This window comes from Ylistrum balloti, unplaced genomic scaffold, assembly GCF_031769215.1.
Source record: "Ylistrum balloti isolate Yb309-2 unplaced genomic scaffold, AGI_CSIRO_Ybal_v1 Utg370544, whole genome shotgun sequence".
NCBI lineage: Eukaryota > Metazoa > Mollusca > Bivalvia > Pectinida > Pectinidae > Ylistrum > Ylistrum balloti.
In genome coordinates, this window is record NW_026782345.1 from 864,789 (window position 1) to 885,720 (window position 20,932).

The window sequence follows — 20,932 nt, forward strand, 5'->3', positions numbered from 1 at the left end:
AGATATAATTACCGGCTGGAATATAACTCTTCATGACTTTACCAAAACCTTCATTCTGTATCTATATCTCAAGACCGCTGTCCTGGAGGTCAACAAAAGGTTTCGACCTCTGCAAAGACCGCTTGTAGTAGAGGCACAATGTAGCCGTTTATTAATTTTCAATAATGGCGCAGTCTTTTAAAGCTGTCTCTGATTTATAAACTTTTCAAACTCCTTTGAGTCTCGGGGTTCATTTCCAAACTAACACAGACAGAAGATTTGGAAATGTTTCTTCGCCATTACAAACACCAACAAGAAAGTCCAAAATGTGAGAAAGATTTGATAATACAATTGATTGGTCTCGTCCTGTAAAGAATTGGCCGATCGACAGCTTTTGATTGACAGTGCGGTTTAGCCAATCAGATCGCGGGTAGTATTCGCCTCTTTGTTTACGTTTCGCTACTCCGACATTCTCCGACAATGGTGATACGTTGCTGCTGGGGAACACCGATTTCGCTACCCCGAGCGATTATAGGGAGGTGTTGTGTTCATACCGTTTCCCAAATCTCAGATGAAGCATGAAAAGTGCAAATCTTGGCTCCGATTGTGCGGACGGCCTAAGTATCAACTTAACGAGGAGATCCTGTGGTGTCCTTCTAAAGGAAGGCATTTTTTATTTATGTCTGCTCAAAAGTGCGTAAATATTCACAGACTCACGTGTACAATATTGCAATGAACATCAGTATTTGTTTTTCACTCAAAATTTTGCTAGCATAAGTTTTATAATCCTCTCTCATGTGATAATAAGTCGCATTTTATGTGTGTATTTATAAACAAGCTTGATTTCGGACTGACCATTTTCGGATATTTATTGACTGAAGGGAAATGAAATTATCTGGACATGTTTCTGCTCTTTTACAAAGTTTTACTTTGTGAATGGTCTGTGATAAAATGTTATGGTTAAACAGTTGAAATAAAATCTTAAAGTCTTCCATTAAGGAAAAAAAACCATTAACATGATATAAATTAAAAAAAAAAAATTAAGAATTTAATGCCAGTTTAGAAAGTAACCATTATATCAGTGATGTACCTTGGTGGCCATTTTATAAAGACTTTATATGACTGTAAAAGCAAACTTGTTTTGTTTGTTTCTTTGGGGTTTACCACTTCATTCCCACTTGAAACAGAGGTGAAAGAAATTGCTGCTGCCGGGATTCAAACCCACCCGGCCCTCTGCACCCTTCTGGTCGTGCAGACTATGCTCTACCAACTGAGCTAACCCTGCATGGCGACTGTTTTTATTTTTATTTCATTAATTCTGCTCCATAGAAAGCAATCACACCACTTGAACTTTGTTTTGTTTTTAATTATTAGCAAAAATGTAGAGAGGAAAAAACATAAACATATTCAACATTGTGTGTTTAAAGGGTATCTGTATCGAATTTTTTTTTATGTATATGAAAATATAGGTTACTGTGACCACTTTACAAGAAATGAAAATTTTCAAAAATGAACCATAAAAGCGACATTGACTGTTAAAATGGCAAATATATAAAGCTGTCGATCGGCCAATTGTAGGAAGACGAAAACGATAGTACACATTGAAATGTGTCCCTATGTTGCCATCGTGCCTTACTCATTTTAACATGCAGAGGGTGGAATAACAAAAAGTATTTTATATATACACAGTATATAATGACATTTATACTGTATACTGGACACACAGTATATCATGACGTTTACACTGTATACTGGACACACAGTTTATCATGACATTTAGACTGTATACTAGACACACAGTACATCAAGACATTTATCCTGTATACTGGACACACAGTATATCATGACATTTACACTGTATACTGGACACACAGTATATCATGACGTTTACACTGTATACTGGACACACAGTTTATCATGACATTTAGACTGTATACTAGACACAGTATATCATAACGTTTATACTGTATACTGGACACACAGTATATCATGACGTTTACACTGTATATTGGACACACAGTATATCTTGACGTTGATACTGTATAGTAGACACAAAGTATATCATGATGTTTACACTGTATACTGGACACATTATATCATGCCGTTTACACTGTATACTAGAAACACAGTATATAATGACATTTATACTGAACACACAGTATATAATGACGTTTACACTGTATACTGGACACACAGTATATCAAGACGTTTATACTGTTAACTGGACACACAGCATATCAAGACTTTTATACTGGACACACAGTATATCATGACGTTTATACTGTATACTGGACACACAGCATATCAAGACTTTTATACTGGACACACAGTATATCATGACATTTATACTGTATACTGGACACAGTTTATCATGACGTTGATACTGTATACTGGACACACATTATATCATGACATTAACACCGTATACTGGACACACATTATATCATGACGTTTATACTGGACACACAGTATATCATGACGTTTATACTGGACACACATTATATCATGACGTTTATACTGGACACACAGTATATTATAACGTTGATACTGAACACACAGTATATCATGACATGTAAACTGTATACTAGACACACAGTATATCATGACGTTTATACTGGACACACAGTATATCATGACCTTTATACTGGACACACAGTATATTATGAATGTGATAATGGACACAGTATAGCATGACATTGTTGCTGTATACTGGTCACACATTATATCATGACGTTGATACTGGACACACAGTATATCATGACATTGACACTGTATACTGGACACACATTATATCATGACGTTTATACTGGACATGATATCATGACATTGATACTGTATACCGAACACACACTATATCATGACATTGACACTATATACTGGACACACAGTATATCATGACGTTTATACAAGACACACAGTATATCATGACATTTAAACTGTAGACTGGACAAAAATTATATCATGACCTTTATACTGGACACACAGTATATTATGAAGGTGATAATGGACACACAGTATAGCATGACATTGTTGCTGTATAGTGGTCACACATTATATCATGACGTTGATACTGGACACAAAGTATATCATGACATTTATACTGGACACACAGTATATCATGACATTTACACTGTATACTGGACGCACATTATATCATGAAGTTTACACTGTATACTGGAGACACAGTATATCATAGATGTTTATACTAAACACACATTATATCATGACATTTATACTGTATACTAGACACACAGTATATCATGACAATTATACTAGACACACAGTATATCATGACGTTTACACTTTATACTGGACACAGAGTATATCATGATGTTTATACTAAACACACATTATATCATGACGTTTACACTGTATACAGGACACAGTATATCATGACATTTACACTGTATACTAGATACACAGTATATCATGACATTAATACTGGACACACAGTATATCATGACATGTAAACTGTATACTAGACACATACTATATCATGACGTTAAACTGGACACACAGTATAACATGACATTGATACTGTATACTGGACACACAGTATATCATGACGTTTACATTGTATACTGCACACATTATATCATGCCATTGATGCTGTATACTTGACACACATTATATCATAGCGTTTACACTGAACACACAGCATATCATGACGTTGATACTGTATAAAGGACACACAGTATATCTTGACGTTTATACTGGAAACACAGTATATCATGACGTTTATACTGGACACAGTATATTATGATGTTTATACTGCACACACAGTATATCAAGACATTTATACTGCATACTGGACACACAGTATATCATAACATTTATACTGGACACGCAGTATATTATGACGTTGATACTGGACACACAGTATATCATGACATTGATACTGTATGCTGGACATACAGTATATCATGACATTTATACTGTATACTGGACACAAAATATATCATGACATTTATACTGGACATAGTATATCATGACATTTATACTCTATACTGGACACACAGTATATCGTGACGTTTATACTGTATACTGGACACAGATTATCATGATGTTGATACTGTATACTGGACACACAGTATATCATGACATTTAAACTGTATACTGGACAAAAATTATATCATGACCTTTATACTGGACACACAGTATATTATGAAGGTGATAATGGACACAGTATAGCATGACATTGTTGCTGTATACTGGTCACACATTATATCATGACGTTTATACTGCACGTAAAAGTATATCATGACATTGATACTGGACACACAGTATATCATGACATTTACAATGTATACTGGACACACATTATATCATGAAGTTTACACTCTATACTGGAGACACAGTTTATCATGACATTTAGACTGTATACTAGACACACAGTATATCATGACAATTATACTGTTTACAGGACACACAGTATATCATGACGTTAGCACTGTATACTGCACACTCAGTATATCATGACGTTTATACAAGACACACAGTATATCATGACATGTATACTGTATACTAGACACATAGTATATAATGACAGTTATACTGGACACACAGTATATTATGACGTTATACTGGACACACAGTATAACATGACATTTATACTGTATACTGGACACACATTATATCATGACGTTTACACTGGACACATAGTATATTATGAAGTTGATAATGGACACATAGTATATCATACCATTTACACTGTATACTGGACACACATTATATCATGACGTTTATACTGGACACAAAGTATATCATGACATTGATACTGGACACACAGTATATCATGACATTTACACTGTATACTGGACACACATTATATCATTACGTTTACACTGTATACTGGAGACACAGTTTATCATGACATTTAGACTGTATACTGGATACACAGTATATCATGATGTTTATACTAAACACACATTATATCATGACATTTATACTGTATACAGGACACACACTATATCATGACATTGATACTATATACTGGACACACAGTATATCATGACGTTTATACAAGACACACAGTATATCATGACATGTAAACTGTATACTAGACACATATTATATCCTGACGTTTTTACTGGACACACAGTATATCATGACGTTTATACAAGACACACAGTATAACATGACATTAATACTGTATACTGGACACACAGTATATCATGACATTTACACTGTATACTGCACACATTATATCATAGCGTTTACACTGAACACACAGTATATCATGACGTTGATGCTGTAAACACAATGACACACAGTATATCATGACATAATCGACACACACAGTATATATATGACACAGTATATCATGACATTTACTGATACACACAGTATATCATGACATTTACACTATATATAACACACAGTATATCATGACTGTATTGGACACACAGTATACATGTATACTGGACACACAGTATATCATGACTTTGATACTGGACACATAGTATATCATGCCATTGATACTGTATACTGGACACACATTATATCATAGTGTTTACACTGGACACACTATATCATGACGTTTATACTAGACACACAGTATATCATGACATCTATACTGTTTACTAGACACACCGTATATCATGATATTTACACTGTATACTGGACACACAGTTTATCATGACATTTAGATTGTATACTAGACACACAGTATATCATGACGTTTACACTGTATACTGGACACAGAGTATATCATGATGTTTATACTAAACACACATTATATCATGACATTTATACTGTATACAGGACACACAGTATATCATGACTATATACTGGACACACAGTATATCATGACGTTTATACAAGACACACAGTATATCATGACATGTAAAATGTATACTAGACACATAGTATATCATGACGTTTATACTGGACACACAGTATATCATGACATGTAAACTGTATACTAGACACACAGTATATCATGACGTTTATACTGGACACACAGTATAACATGACATTTATACTCTATACTGTACACATAGTATATCATGACGTTTATACTAAACACACAGTATATAATGACAGTAATACTGTATACTGGACACACAATATATCATGACGTTGATACTGTATGCTGGACACACATTATATCATGACGTTTATACTGGACACAAAGTATATCATGACATTTATACTGAACACACAGTATATCATGACATTTATACTGTATACTGTACACACAGTATATCATGACTTTTTATACTATATACTGGACACAGATTATCATGACATGTAAACTGTATACTGGACACACAGTATATCATGACGTTGATACTGTATACTGGACACACAGTAGATCATGACATTTATACTGTATACAGGACACGCAGTATATCATGACATTTACACTGTATACTAGATACACAGTATATCATGACGTTGACGCTGTATACTAGATACACTGTAAATCATGACATTAATACTGGACAGACTGTATATCATGACGTTTATACTGCATACTGAACACACAGTATATCATGACATTGATGTTGTATACTTGACACACAGTATATCATGACGTTTATACTGGACACACAGTATAACATGACATTTATACTGTATACTGGACACACAGTATATCATGACGTTTACACTGTATACTGGACACGCCTTATGTCATGACGTTTATACTGGACACACAGTATATCATGACGTTTATACAGGACACACAGTATATCATGACATTTAGACTGTATACTAAACAAACAGTATATCATGACATTTATACTGTATACTGGACACACAGTATATCATGACGTTGATACTGTATACTAGACACACAGTATATCTTGACCTTTTCACTGTATACTAGATACACAGTATATCATGACGTTGACACTGTATACTAGATACACAGTATATCATGACATTTATACTGTATACTAGACACACAGTATATCATGACATTTACACTGTATACTAGACACACCGTATATCATGACGTTGATACTAGACACACAGTATACTGGTAACACAGTATATCATGACGTTGATGCTGTAAACACAGTATATCATGACAATTATACAGTGTAATCGACACACAGTATATCATGACGTTGATACTGTATACTAGATACACAGTATATCATGACATTAATACTGGACCCACAGTATATCATGACATTAATACTTGACACACAGTATATCATGACTTTTACACTGTATACTGGACACACAGTATATCATGACGTGGATACGGTATACAGGACACGCAGTATATCATGACATTTATATTGTATACTAGACACACAGTATATCATGACGTTTACACTGTATTCTAGATACACAGTACATCATGACATTAATACTGGACTCACAGTATATCATGACATTAATAATGTATACTGGACACACAGTATATCATGACATTAATAATGTATACTGGACACACAGTATATCATGACATTGACACTGTATACTAGACACACAGTATATCATGACGTTGATACTGTATACTAGACACACAGTATATCATGATGTTTACACTGTATACTGGACACACAGTATATCATGACGTTTATACTGTATACTGGACACAGTATATCATAACGTTTATACTGTATACTGGACACACAGTATATCATGACATTGGACACACAGTATATCATGACATTGATACTGTATACAGGACACACAGTATATTATGACGTTTATACTGTATACCAGACACACAGTATATTATTACATTAATACTGTATACCGAACACACAGTATATCATGACATTTATACTGTATACTGGACACACAGTATATCATGACATTTACACTGTATACTGGACACACAGTATATCATGACATTTACACTGTATACTAGATACACAGTATATCATGACATTAATACTGGACACACAGTATATCATGACATTAATACTGGACACAGAGTATATCATGACATTTACACTGTATACTGGACACACAGTATATCATAACATTGATACTGTATACTGAACACACAGTATATCATGATATTTATACTGTATACTGGACACACAGTATATCTTGACGTTGGTACTGTATACAGGACACGCAGTATATCATGACATTTACACTGTATACTAGACACACAGTATATCATGACATTTATACTGTATACTAGACACACAGTATATCATGACATTAATACTGGACACACAGTATATCATGACATTTACACTGTATACTAGATACACAGTATATCATGACATTTATACTGTATACTAGACACACAGTATATCATGACGTTTACACTGTATACTGGACACACAGTATATCATGACGTTTATACTGTATACAGGACACACAGTATATCAATACATTTACACTCTATACTAGACACACAGTATATCATGACGTTGATACTGTATACTAGACACACAGTATATCATGACGTTTACACTGTATACTGGACACACAGTATATCATAACATTGATACTGTATACTGGACACAAAGTATATCATGACATTTACACTGTATACTAGATACACAGCATATCAAGACATTAATACAGGACACACAGTATATCATGACATCTATACTGTTTACTAGACACACCGTATATCATGATATTTACACTGTATACTGGACACACAGTGTATCATGACGTTGATACTGTATACTAGACACACAGTATATCTTGACCTTTTCACTGTATACTGGATACACAGTATATCATGACGTTGATACTGTATACTAGACACACAGTATATCATGATGTTTACACTGTATACTGGACACAGTATATCATGCCGTTTACACTGTATACTAGAAACACAGTATATCATGACATTTACACTGTATACTGGATACACAGTATATCATGACGTTTATACTGTATACAGGACACGCAGTATATCATGACATTTACACTGTATACTAGATACACAGTATATCATGGACAGACTGTATATCATGACGTTTATACTGCATACTGAACACACAGTATATCATGACATTTATACTGTATACTGGACACACAGTATATCATGACGTTGATTCTGTATACAGGACACGCAGTATAATCATGACATTTATACTGTATACTAGACACACAGTATATCTTGACCTTTTCACTGTATACTGGTAACACAGTATATCATGACATTTATTTATACTGGACACACAGTATATACACTGTATACTGGACACATGTATATCATACACAGTATATTATACTGGACACACAGTATATCATGACGTTTATACTGTATACTGGACACACAGTATATCATGACATTATACTGGACACACAGTATATCATGACATACTGGACACACAGTATATGACGTTAATTACTGAATACTTGACACACAGTATATCATGACGTTTACACTGTATACTGGACACACAGTATATCATGACATTGATACTGGACACACGGTATATCATGACATTTACACTGTATACTAGATACACAGCATATCATGACATTAATACTGGACACACAGTATATCATGACGTTTACACTTCATAATGGACACACAGTATATCATAACGTTTATACTGTATACTGAACACACAGTATATCATAACATTTATACTGGACACGCAGTATATTATGACGTTGATACTGGACACACAGTATATCATGACATTGATACTGTATTCTAGACACACAATATATCATGACATTGATACGGTATACTGGACACACAGTATATCATGACATTTACACTGTATACTAGACACACAGTATATCATGACGTTTATACAAGACACACAGTATATCATGACATTTATACTGTATACTGGACACACAGTATATCATGACGTTGATTCTGTATACAGGACACGCAGTATAATCATGACATTTATACTGTATACTAGACACACAGTATATCATGACATTAATACTGGACACACAGTATATCATGACATTAATACTGGACACAGAGTATATCATGACATTTACACTGTATACTAGATACACAGTATATCATGACGTTAATACTGGACACACAGTATATCATGATATTTATACTGTATACTGGACACACAGTATATCTTGACGTTGGTACTGTATACAGGACACGCAGTATATCATGACATTTACACTGTAAACTAGATGCACAGTATATCATGACATTTACACTGTATACTAGATACACAGTATATCATGACATTAATACTGGACACACAGTATATCATGACATTTACACTGTATACTAGATACACAGTATATCATGACATTAATACTGGACCCACAGTATATCATGACATTTATACTGTATACTGGACACACAGTATATCATGACGTTGATACTGTATACTGGACACACAGTATATCATGACGTTGATACTGTATACTAGACACACAGTATATCATGACGTTTACACTGTATACTGGACACACAGTATATCATGACATTGATACTGTATACTGGACACACAGTATATCATGACGTTTATACTCAACACACAGTATATCATGACATTTATACTGTATACTGGACACACAGTATATTATGACGTTTATACTGTATACTAGACACACAGTATATCATGACGTTGATACTGTATACTAGACACACAGTATATCACAGTATATCATGACGTTTATACTGTATACTGGACACACAGTATATCATGACGTTTACACTGTATACTGGACACACAGTATATCATGACATTGATACTGGACACACAGTATATCATGACATTTACACTGTATACTGGACACACAGTATATCATGACGTTTATACTGTATAGTGGACACACAATATATCATGACATTGATATTGTATACAGGACACACAGTATATATGACCTGATACTATGTATTGAGAAACTACGCTGTTTTACTGAGTTTTCGTCAGTTTCTCTGATTTGCCAATATAATGAAATTAATAATACAATTTATGCATTTAACATATAATAAAGTGCGGATTAAAATTTTCCTGATTAAAAATACGCAATAATTTATGTACGATTTATAGTGAAATAAGAGCATTCTTTATATACACTTCACGGCTAAATAGATACTAGTAGACACTTTGTGTACAACCCAAGACACGGTTTTATTAATTAGAAATGAGGTTAAAGGTCATGAACAGTTCATGATATAAGTTGATTGTCAAGGCAGAACCATAGATACGGTATGAAGAGACTGTAGATTTCAGCTGTGTTATCAAAATAATGAGATATATGTTTTTGATGCTGAAATAATTAAAGAATAAAGATGTGTATTAAAATAATATTAAGATACTGTTCTTTATTCCTGGAAGGTATCTAGAGGACAATCTAATTGAGGAACTACAGCCGTATGCTTTCTCCGGACTCTCACATCTTCAAACACTGTATGTACTGTTTTGACTAAGGTTATTATGCTCCACGAAGGGAGAGCATATAACCACTGCTTTGTCCGTCCGTCTATCTATTTGTTTGTCCGTTGGTAGATCGTCGGTAGATCGATCTCCATAAGGAGAATTCGGGTATACAATACCCATAACTCTCTTTTGCATCATTTGTCCTTTTAGAACTTGCGTTTATTCGGGGAGTATCCATCTGTTTTACCGATTTTCTTGTATATTCATTTGCCGCTTTGTTTGTTGCGGTACAAAAATGTTGCACATCACGTTTCTTTCGTTTTGAGCGGAAGCTCTGATCGCTAATCAATTAGATATCATGTATTCTACACGTGTTCCATCAGTCATTTTGACATAGTAGTTGTAAATGAATCTCGATTGATTTTTTTCAAAATAAGTTATTTTGTTGAATATTGTAAAACAGAATATCGCCCTCGTATTCGTCATTACCAGATTCATTAATTATCTATGTGCCAAATATGGAATTATTGTGATATGGGTGGATTTTATTTCAAACGGTTCCTCTACAACATCAGTTTTTACACATTTAATTCATATTTCTAGCTCATGATGCTACTGTGTAAACTAACTGTTATGTTTGTTGACAGTGACCTGAGCTATCAACGAATTGAAAGGATTCATCAGAGAGCATTTGTGGGACTTCACAAGCTGTATAAACTGTATGCTATATCATATACCTAAAGTTTCATATCGATTAGTGTTAATAACTGTATGCTTTATAATCATCATCTACGTATTTCTATAATAAGAAACCAAATTTCATTATCAATCGAGTTTGATTTGTTTATCCGAAACAGCTTTGTTAATATTCAATGCATGAAATTTGATATTCAATGCATTTAAACAAAAAACCAATAAGAAATATGATATTTATTAGCTGTATCTGTATATGGAATTAAATGCAGATATCTAGATAAGTTGTATATTATATCTTTCAGCAACCTAGTTGGGAACCGCCTAATAAAAATAGAAGATGGCGCTCTAAGTGGTCTACCAAACCTTCTTAGTCTGTAAGTTATGTGTAATGTGTTCTGTCAAACCTTAGTCTGTAAGTTATGTGTAATGTGTTCTGTCAAACCGCAATCTGTAAGTTATGTGCAATGTGTTCTGTCAAACCTTCTTAGTCTGTAAGTTATGTATCATGTGTTCTGTCAAACCGCAATCTGTAAGTTATGTGCAATGTGTTCTGTCAAACCGCAATCTGTAAGTTATGTGCAATGTGTTCTGTCAAACCTTCTTAGTCTGTAAGTTATGTATCATGTGTTCTGTCAAACCGCAATCTGTAAGTTATGTGCAATGTGTTCTGTCAAACCGCAATCTGTAAGTTATGTGCAATGTGTTCTGTCAAACCTTCTTAGTCTGTAAGTTATGTATCATGTGTTCTGTCAAACCGCAATCTGTAAGTTATGTGCAATGTGTTCTGTCAAACCTTCTTAGTCTGTAAGTTATGTATCATGTGTTCTGTCAAACCGCAATCTGTAAGTTATGTGCAATGTGTTCTGTCAAACCGCAATCTGTAAGTTATGTGCAATGTGTTCTGTCAAACCTTCTTAGTGTGTAAGTTATGTGTAATGTGTTTTGTCAAAACTTAGTCTGTAGGTTATGTGTAATGTGTTCTGTAAAACCTTAGTGTGTAAGTTATGTGTAATGTGTTCTGTCAAACCTTCTTAGTGTGTAAGTTATGTGTAATGTGTTTTGTCAAAACTTAGTCTGTAGGTTATGTGTAATGTGTTCTGTCAAACCTTCTTAGTCTGTAAGTTATGTGTAATGTGTTCTGTCAAACCTTCTTAGTCTGTAAGTTATGTGTAATGTGTTCTGTCAAACCTTCTTAGTCTGTAAGTTATGTGTAATGTGTTCTGTCAAACCTTAGTCTGTAAGTTATGTGTAATGTGTTCTGTCAAACCTTCTTAGTCTGTAAGTTATGTGTAATGTGTTCTGTCAAACCTTAGTGTGTAAGTTATGTGTAATGTGTTCTGTCAAACCTTAGTCTGTAAGTTATGTGTAATGTGTTCTGTCAAACCTTAGTGTGTAAGTTATGTGTAATGTGTTCTGTCAAACCTTCTTAGTGTGTAAGTTATGTGTAATGTGTTCTGTCAAACCTTAGTCTGTAAGTTATGTGTAATGTGTTCTGTCAAAGCTTAGTCTGTAAGTTATGTGTAATGTGTTCTGTCAAACCTTCTTAGTCTGTAAGTTATGTGTAATGTGTTCTGTCAAACCTTCTTAGTCTGTAAGTTATGTGTAATGTGTTCTGTCAAACCTTCTTAGTCTGTAAGTTATGTGTAATGTGTTCTGTCAAACCTTCTTAGTCTGTAAGTTATGTGTAATGTGTTCTGTCAAACCTTAGTCTGTAAGTTATGTGTAATGTGTTCTGTCAAAGCTTAGTCTGTAAGTTATGTGTAATGTGTTCTGTCAAAGCTTAGTCTGTAAGTTATGTGTAATGTGTTCTGTCAAACCTTAGTGTGTAAGTTATGTATCATGTGTTCTGTCAAACCTTAGTCTGTAAGTTATGTGTAATGTGTTCTGTCAAACCTTCTTAGTCTGTAAGTTATGTGTAATGTGTTCTGTCAAACCTTCTTAGTCTGTAAGTTATGTGTAATGTGTTCTGTCAAACCTTCTTAGTCTGTAAGTTATGTGTAATGTGTTCTGTCAAACCTTAGTCTGTAAGTTATGTGTAATGTGTTCTGTCAAACCTTCTTAGTCTGTAAGTTATGTGTAATGTGTTCTGTCAAACCTTCTTAGTCTGTAAGTTATGTGTAATGTGTTCTGTCAAACCTTAGTCTGTAAGTTATGTGTAATGTGTTCTGTCAAACCTTCTTAGTCTGTAAGTTATGTGTAATGTGTTCTGTCAAAGCTTAGTCTGTAAGTTATGTGTAATGTGTTCTGTCAAACCTTCTTAGTCTGTAAGTTATGTGTAATGTGTTCTGTCAAACCTTAGTCTGTAAGTTATGTGTAATGTGTTCTGTCAAACCTTCTTAGTCTGTAAGTTATGTGTAATGTGTTCTGTCAAAGCTTAGTCTGTAAGTTATGTGTAATGTGTTCTGTCAAACCTTCTTAGTCTGTAAGTTATGTGTAATGTGTTCTGTCAAACCTTAGTCTGTAAGTTATGTGTAATGTGTTCTGTCAAACCTTAGTCTGTAAGTTATGTGTAATGTGTTCTGTCAAACCTTAGTCTGTAAGTTATGTGTAATGTGTTCTGTCAAACCTTAGTGTGTAAGTTATGTGTAATGTGTTCTGTCAAAGCTTAGTCTGTAAGTTATGTGTAATGTGTTCTGTCAAACCTTCTTAGTCTGTAAGTTATGTGTAATGTGTTCTGTCAAACCTTAGTCTGTAAGTTATGTGTAATGTGTTCTGTCAAACCTTAGTCTGTAAGTTATGTGTAATGTGTTCTGTCAAACCTTAGTGTGTAAGTTATGTGTAATGTGTTCTGTCAAACCTTAGTGTGTAAGTTATGTGTAATGTGTTCTGTCAAACCTTCTTAGTCTGTAAGTTATGTGTAATGTGTTCTGTCAAACCTTAGTCTGTAAGTTATGTTTAATGTGTTCTGTCAAACCTTAGTGTGTAAGTTATGTTTAATGTGTTCTGTCAAACCTTAGTGTGTAAGTTATGTTTAATGTGTTCTGTCAAACCTTAGTGTGTAAGTTATGTGTAATGTGTTCTGTCAAACCTTAGTGTGTAAGTTATGTTTAATGTGTTCTGTCAAACCTTAGTGTGTAAGTTATGTTTAATGTGTTCTGTCAAACCTTAGTGTGTAAGTTATGTTTAATGTGTTCTGTCAAACCTTAGTGTGTAAGTTATGTTTAATGTGTTCTGTCAAACCTTAGTGTGTAAGTTATGTTTAATGTGTTCTGTCAAACCTTAGTGTGTAAGTTATGTGTAATGTGTTCTGTCAAACCTTAGTCTGTAAGTTATGTGTAATGTGTTCTGTAAAACCTTAGTCTGTAAGTTATGTTTAATGTGTTCTGTCAAACCTTAGTGTGTAAGTTATGTGTAATGTGTTCTGTCAAACCTTAGTGTGTAAGTTATGTGTAATGTGTTCTGTCAAACCTTCTTAGTCTGTAAGTTATGTGTAATGTGTTCTGTCAAACCTTAGTCTGTAAGTTATGTGTAATGTGTTCTGTCAAAGCTTAGTCTGTAAGTTATGTGCAATGTGTTCTGTCAAACCTTAGTCTGTAAGTTATGTGTAATGTGTTCTGTCAAACCTTAGTGTGTAAGTTATGTGTAATGTGTTCTGTCAAACCTTAGTCTGTAAGTTATGTGTAATGTGTTCTGTCAAACCTTAGTCTGTAAGTTATGTGTAATGTGTTCTGTCAAACCTTAGTCTGTAAGTTATGTGTAATGTGTTCTGTCAAACCTTAGTGTGTAAGTTATGTGTAATGTGTTCTGTCAAACCTTCTTAGTCTGTAAGTTATGTGTAATGTGTTCTGTCAAACCTTAGTCTGTAAGTTATGTGTAATGTGTTCTGTCAAACCTTAGTGTGTAAGTTATGTGTAATGTGTTCTGTCAAACCTTCTTAGTCTGTAAGTTATGTGTAATGTGTTCTGTCAAACCTTCTTAGTCTGTAAGTTATGTGTAATGTGTTCTGTCAAACCTTAGTGTGTAAGTTATGTATCATGTGTTCTGTCAAACCTTAGTCTGTAAGTTATGTGTAATGTGTTCTGTCAAACCTTCTTAGTCTGTAAGTTATGTGTAATGTGTTCTGTCAAACCTTAGTGTGTAAGTTATGTGTAATGTGTTCTGTCAAACCTTCTTAGTCTGTAAGTTATGTGTAATGTGTTCTGTCAAACCTTAGTCTGTAAGTTATGTGTAATGTGTTCTGTCAAACCTTCTTAGTCTGTAAGTTATGTGTAATGTGTTCTGTCAAACCTTCTTAGTCTGTAAGTTATGTGTAATGTGTTCTGTCAAACCTTCTTAGTCTGTAAGTTATGTTTAATGTGTTCTGTCAAACCTTCTTAGTCTGTAAGTTATGTGTAATGTGTTCTGTCAAACCTTCTTAGTCTGTAAGTTATGTGTAATGTGTTCTGTCAAACGTTCTTAGTCTGTAAGTTATGTGTAATGTGTTCTGTCAAACCTTCTTAGTCTGTAAGTTATGTGTAATGTGTTCTGTCAAACCTTCTTAGTCTGTAAGTTATGTGTAATGTGTTCTGTCAAACCTTCTTAGTCTGTAAGTTATGTGTAATGTGTTCTGTCAAACCTTCTTAGTCTGTAAGTTATGTGTAATGTGTTCTGTCAAACCTTCTTAGTCTGTAAGTTATGTGTAATGTGTTCTGTCAAACCTTAGTCTGTAAGTTATGTGTAATGTGTTCTGTCAAACCTTAGTCTGTAAGTTATGTGTAATGTGTTCTGTCAAACCTTCTTAGTCTGTAAGTTATGTGTAATGTGTTCTGTCAAACCTTCTTAGTCTGTAAGTTATGTGTAATGTGTTCTGTCAAACCTTCTTAGTCTGTAAGTTATGTTTAATGTGTTCTGTCAAACCTTCTTAGTCTGTAAGTTATGTGTAATGTGTTCTGTCAAACCTTCTTAGTCTGTAAGTTATGTGTAATGTGTTCTGTCAAACCTTAGTATGTAAGTTATGTGTAATGTGTTCTGTCAAACCTTCTTAGTCTTTAAGTTATGTGTAATGTGTTCTGTCAAACCTTAGTCTGTAAGTGATGTGTAATGTGTTCTGTCAAACCTTCTTAGTCTTTAAGTTATGTGTAATGTGTTCTGTCAAACCTTAGTATGTAAGTTATGTGTAATGTGTTCTGTCAAACCTTAGTCTGTAGGTTATGTTTAATAGCTTGACATATTATATAACCAGTGAGATGGACATAGTCATCGCAAATGTTGTTTATTTTGTTCATCCAACATTACGGATGAGTATGAAAAGCCATTAGGATATGGCTGGTCTTTGTGTTGGGGGAAGGGGAGGGGTGCCCGCCTTAGTGGTAAGAACGTTACTTTTGTGACATCGTGAAGACTTTGTTAACATGCTGTTAAGAAGAAGAAAATAGACATCTGTTTTTACTTGAGATGTCCTGTAAAAGGACACGCAATTGATAGCTATAGAATGAGGTTGACTTGCTCCTCTGTGTGCTCGCAAAGCAAAGAGATCAGCTGAAGGTCAGTGTTAGGTCAACCAAAACACGAAATCAAGGAATTACTTGTCAAAGTTAAATCGATTGAACCTGAAAATCTGATTGTCGATCAAAGGAAGGTCACTTTCATCATAGAACCAAACGTCAAGAAAGCTTTTGTGCTTGAGCAGTATGTGACGGCGAGGATTCGGAATTAAATCCGAACCTACTTATAATCATCTGTAATACTACTTTCCAGATTATTCAAATTTCGCGGATTTCGTAAAAAATTGAAGAGTAGAATCATGAAAATAAAAGTAAAAATAGTACATCTGTTATAGAGATATGCGAGAAAACTCTCTGGAAATCATAGAAGAAAATGTGTTCCACGGCCTCCTAAGACTCCGGAAATCGTAAGTATTGAAGCGTTCGATTAATTGTGAATTTCGGCTGGTTTGATAAAGATGGACACTGAAAAAGGGAACATTTACGATGATATACAAATGTATTAATATTGGTGATAAATGTGCATCTTTTATACTCGCCAAAGGTATATGTAATTTTTTAGTGAGCTAGCAATAATTGTTGTGTATATATATCAGGTTTACATTTCATTGTCCTCAGTCGCATCCTACACTTAAAATTTATTTCGGCCCTTACCCTTGCTGACGAGATCCTGTAAACAGCAGACCCTATAAACAGCTGTATGAGACCCTGGAAACAGCTGTATGAGACCATGTAAACAGCTGTATGGGACCATGTAAACAGCTGTATGAGACCCTCTAAACAGCTGTATGAGACCCTGGAAACAGCTGTATAAGACCATGTAAACAGCTGTGTATATGAGACCCTATAAACAGCTGTATGAGACCCTGGAAACAGCTGTATGAGACCATGTAAACAGCTGTATGGGACCATGTAAACAGCTGTATGAGACCCTCTAAACAGCTGTATGAGACCCTGGAAACAGCTGTATAAGACCATGTAAACAGCTGTATGAGACCCTATAAACAGCTGTATGAGACCCTGGAAACAGCTGTATGATACCTTATAAACAACTGTATGAGACCATATAAACAGCTGTATGAGACCCTGGAAACAGCTGTATGAGACCCTGGAAACAGCTGTATGAGACCCTGGAAACAGCTGTATGAGACCCTGGAAACAGTTATATGAGACCCTCTGAACAGCTGTATGAGACCCTGGAAACAGCTGTATAAGACCATGTAAACAGCTGTTTGAGACCCTATAAACAGCTGTATGAGACCCTGGAAACAGCTATATGAGACCATGTAAACAGCTGTTTGAGACCCTATAAACAGCTGTATGAGACCCTGGAAACAGCTATATGAGACCCTATAAACAGCTGTATGAGACCCTGTAAACAGCTGTATGAGACCCTATAAACAGCTGTATGAGACCCTATAAACAGCTGTATGGGACCATGTAAACAGCTGTATGAGACCCTCTAAACAGCTGTATGAGACCCTATAAACAGCTGTATGAGACCCTATAAACAGCTTTATGAGACCCTATAAACAGCTATAAGAGACCCTATAAACAGCTGTATGAGACCCTATAAACAGCTGTATGAGACCCTATAAACAGCTATAAGAGACCCTATAAACAGCTTTATGAGACCCTATAAACAGCTATAAGAGACCCTATAAACAGCTGTATAAGATCCTATAAACAGCTGTATGAGACCCTGGAAACAGCTGTATGATACCTTATAAACAACTGTATGAGACCATATAAACAGCTGTATGAGACCCTGGAAACAGCTGTATGAGACCCTGGAAACAGCTATATGAGACCATGTAAACAGCTGTTTGAGACCCTATAAACAGCTTTATGAGACCCTATAAACAGCTATAAGAGACCCTATAAACAGCTGTATGAGACCCTATAAACAGCTGTATGAGACCCTGGAAACAATTGTGTGAGACCCTGTAAACAGCTGTATGAGACCCTATAATAAGCTATATGAGACCCTCAAAACAACTGATTGACACTATAAACAGCTGTATGAGACTCTGGAAACAGCTGTATTAGACCCTAGAAACAACTGTATGAGACACTATAAACAGCTGTATAAGATCCTATAAACAGCTTTATGAGACCCTATAAACAGCTGTATGAGACCCTGTAAACTGCTCTATGAGACCCTATAAACAGCTGTATGAGACCCTGGAAACAGCTGTATGAGACACTATAAACAGCTGTATAAGATCCTATAAACAGCTGTATGAGACCATATAAACAGCTGTATGAGACCGTGGAAACATGTGTATGAGACCCTGTAAACAGCTGTATGAGACCCTATAAACAGCTGTATGAGACCCTGTAAACAGCTGTATGAGACCCTGGAAACATGTGTATGAGACCCTGTAAACAGCTGTATGAGACCCTATAAACAGCTGTATGAGACCCTGTAAACAGCTGTATGAGACCCTATAAACAGCTGTATGAGACCCTGTAAACAGCTGTATGAGACCCTATAAACAGCTGTATGAGATCCTATAAACAGCTGTATGAGACCCTGGAAACAGTTGTATGGGACCCTATAAACAGCTGTATGAGATCCTATAAACAGCTGTATGAGACCCTGGAAACAGTTGTATGGGACCCTATAAACAGCTGTATGAGACCCTGGAAACAGCTGTATGAGACCCTGGAAACATGTGTATGAGACCCTGTAAACAGCTGTATGATGCATTGTGTAGTTTAGTTGGCTCTACGGTAACCATAAGTAATCAGAAATCCGAAAGTGCTGTTGACTTGTTTTTAAAATTTAAACTATCCTTTATGATCAAAACATTTTACAAGAAAGTTACAAAATTTGAATTGGATAATGAAATGTTCCAATATCGACATGAAAAACGACTGAATATATAAACTCCTAGACCTGCTGGAAATAACTGTGGAGCAGTAGTCAAACATTAATCAATTGTGCGCTTAATATATACAGAATACATGGCTAGTATCGGAAAGTACGTTGATTGGGAGCCTTTCCGTCCTGAGCCATACATAAATGAGGCATTGTATGATCTGAATAGTTTTTCCAGCAACAGTTAATCTGATATACATGTATTCACATCAAGGAAGCACGAAATCAAACAGCTACTGTAAACCGCAGCTTACAGTAACTGAACTGAAAACGGTATAAATGTAGTTACACCTTTCAACTTCAACAATTATTCTATTAATTCTATTGACTTCTTTAAATGTTTAAAAAAAACTGGACAGCAGGCTTTGTAAGCCATTTTCAAAAGTACGGGATATAATACTATCTGTATTACATTAGCTTTAAGCAGCTGAGGGGGAGTAACTCCAATTTGTTAGTGTATATATCAAAAGTATTATTTATTTCATCTTTCTATATTGATGCATTTAGTTATTTATTTTCCAGCTTTGAACATTCTATAATTTTTATGCAATTAACACAATTTCATTGATAATTTCTTAAACATAAATCCTTGGATAGAGGATTTGAAAGTCATGTGTATACACACCTCGACCATCTACCAATGTGATATACATATAGTAGTTTTATAGAACGCTTTGTGTTTAATG

General features: G+C 34.8%; 1 protein-coding gene across 1 annotated transcript in view; it reads left to right on the forward strand.

Moving 5' to 3' along the window:
* Nucleotides 1–20,932, forward strand: part of LOC132556088 (G-protein coupled receptor GRL101-like) — a 116,520-nt gene that overhangs the window by 85,968 nt on the left and 9,620 nt on the right. The window contains exons 19-22 of the mRNA XM_060220476.1: nt 11,202–11,273; nt 11,891–11,962; nt 12,242–12,313; nt 17,698–17,769. Of these exons, the coding sequence (XP_060076459.1) occupies nt 11,202–11,273; nt 11,891–11,962; nt 12,242–12,313; nt 17,698–17,769 (288 nt within the window). The remainder of the gene's footprint in view (nt 1–11,201; nt 11,274–11,890; nt 11,963–12,241; nt 12,314–17,697; nt 17,770–20,932) is intronic.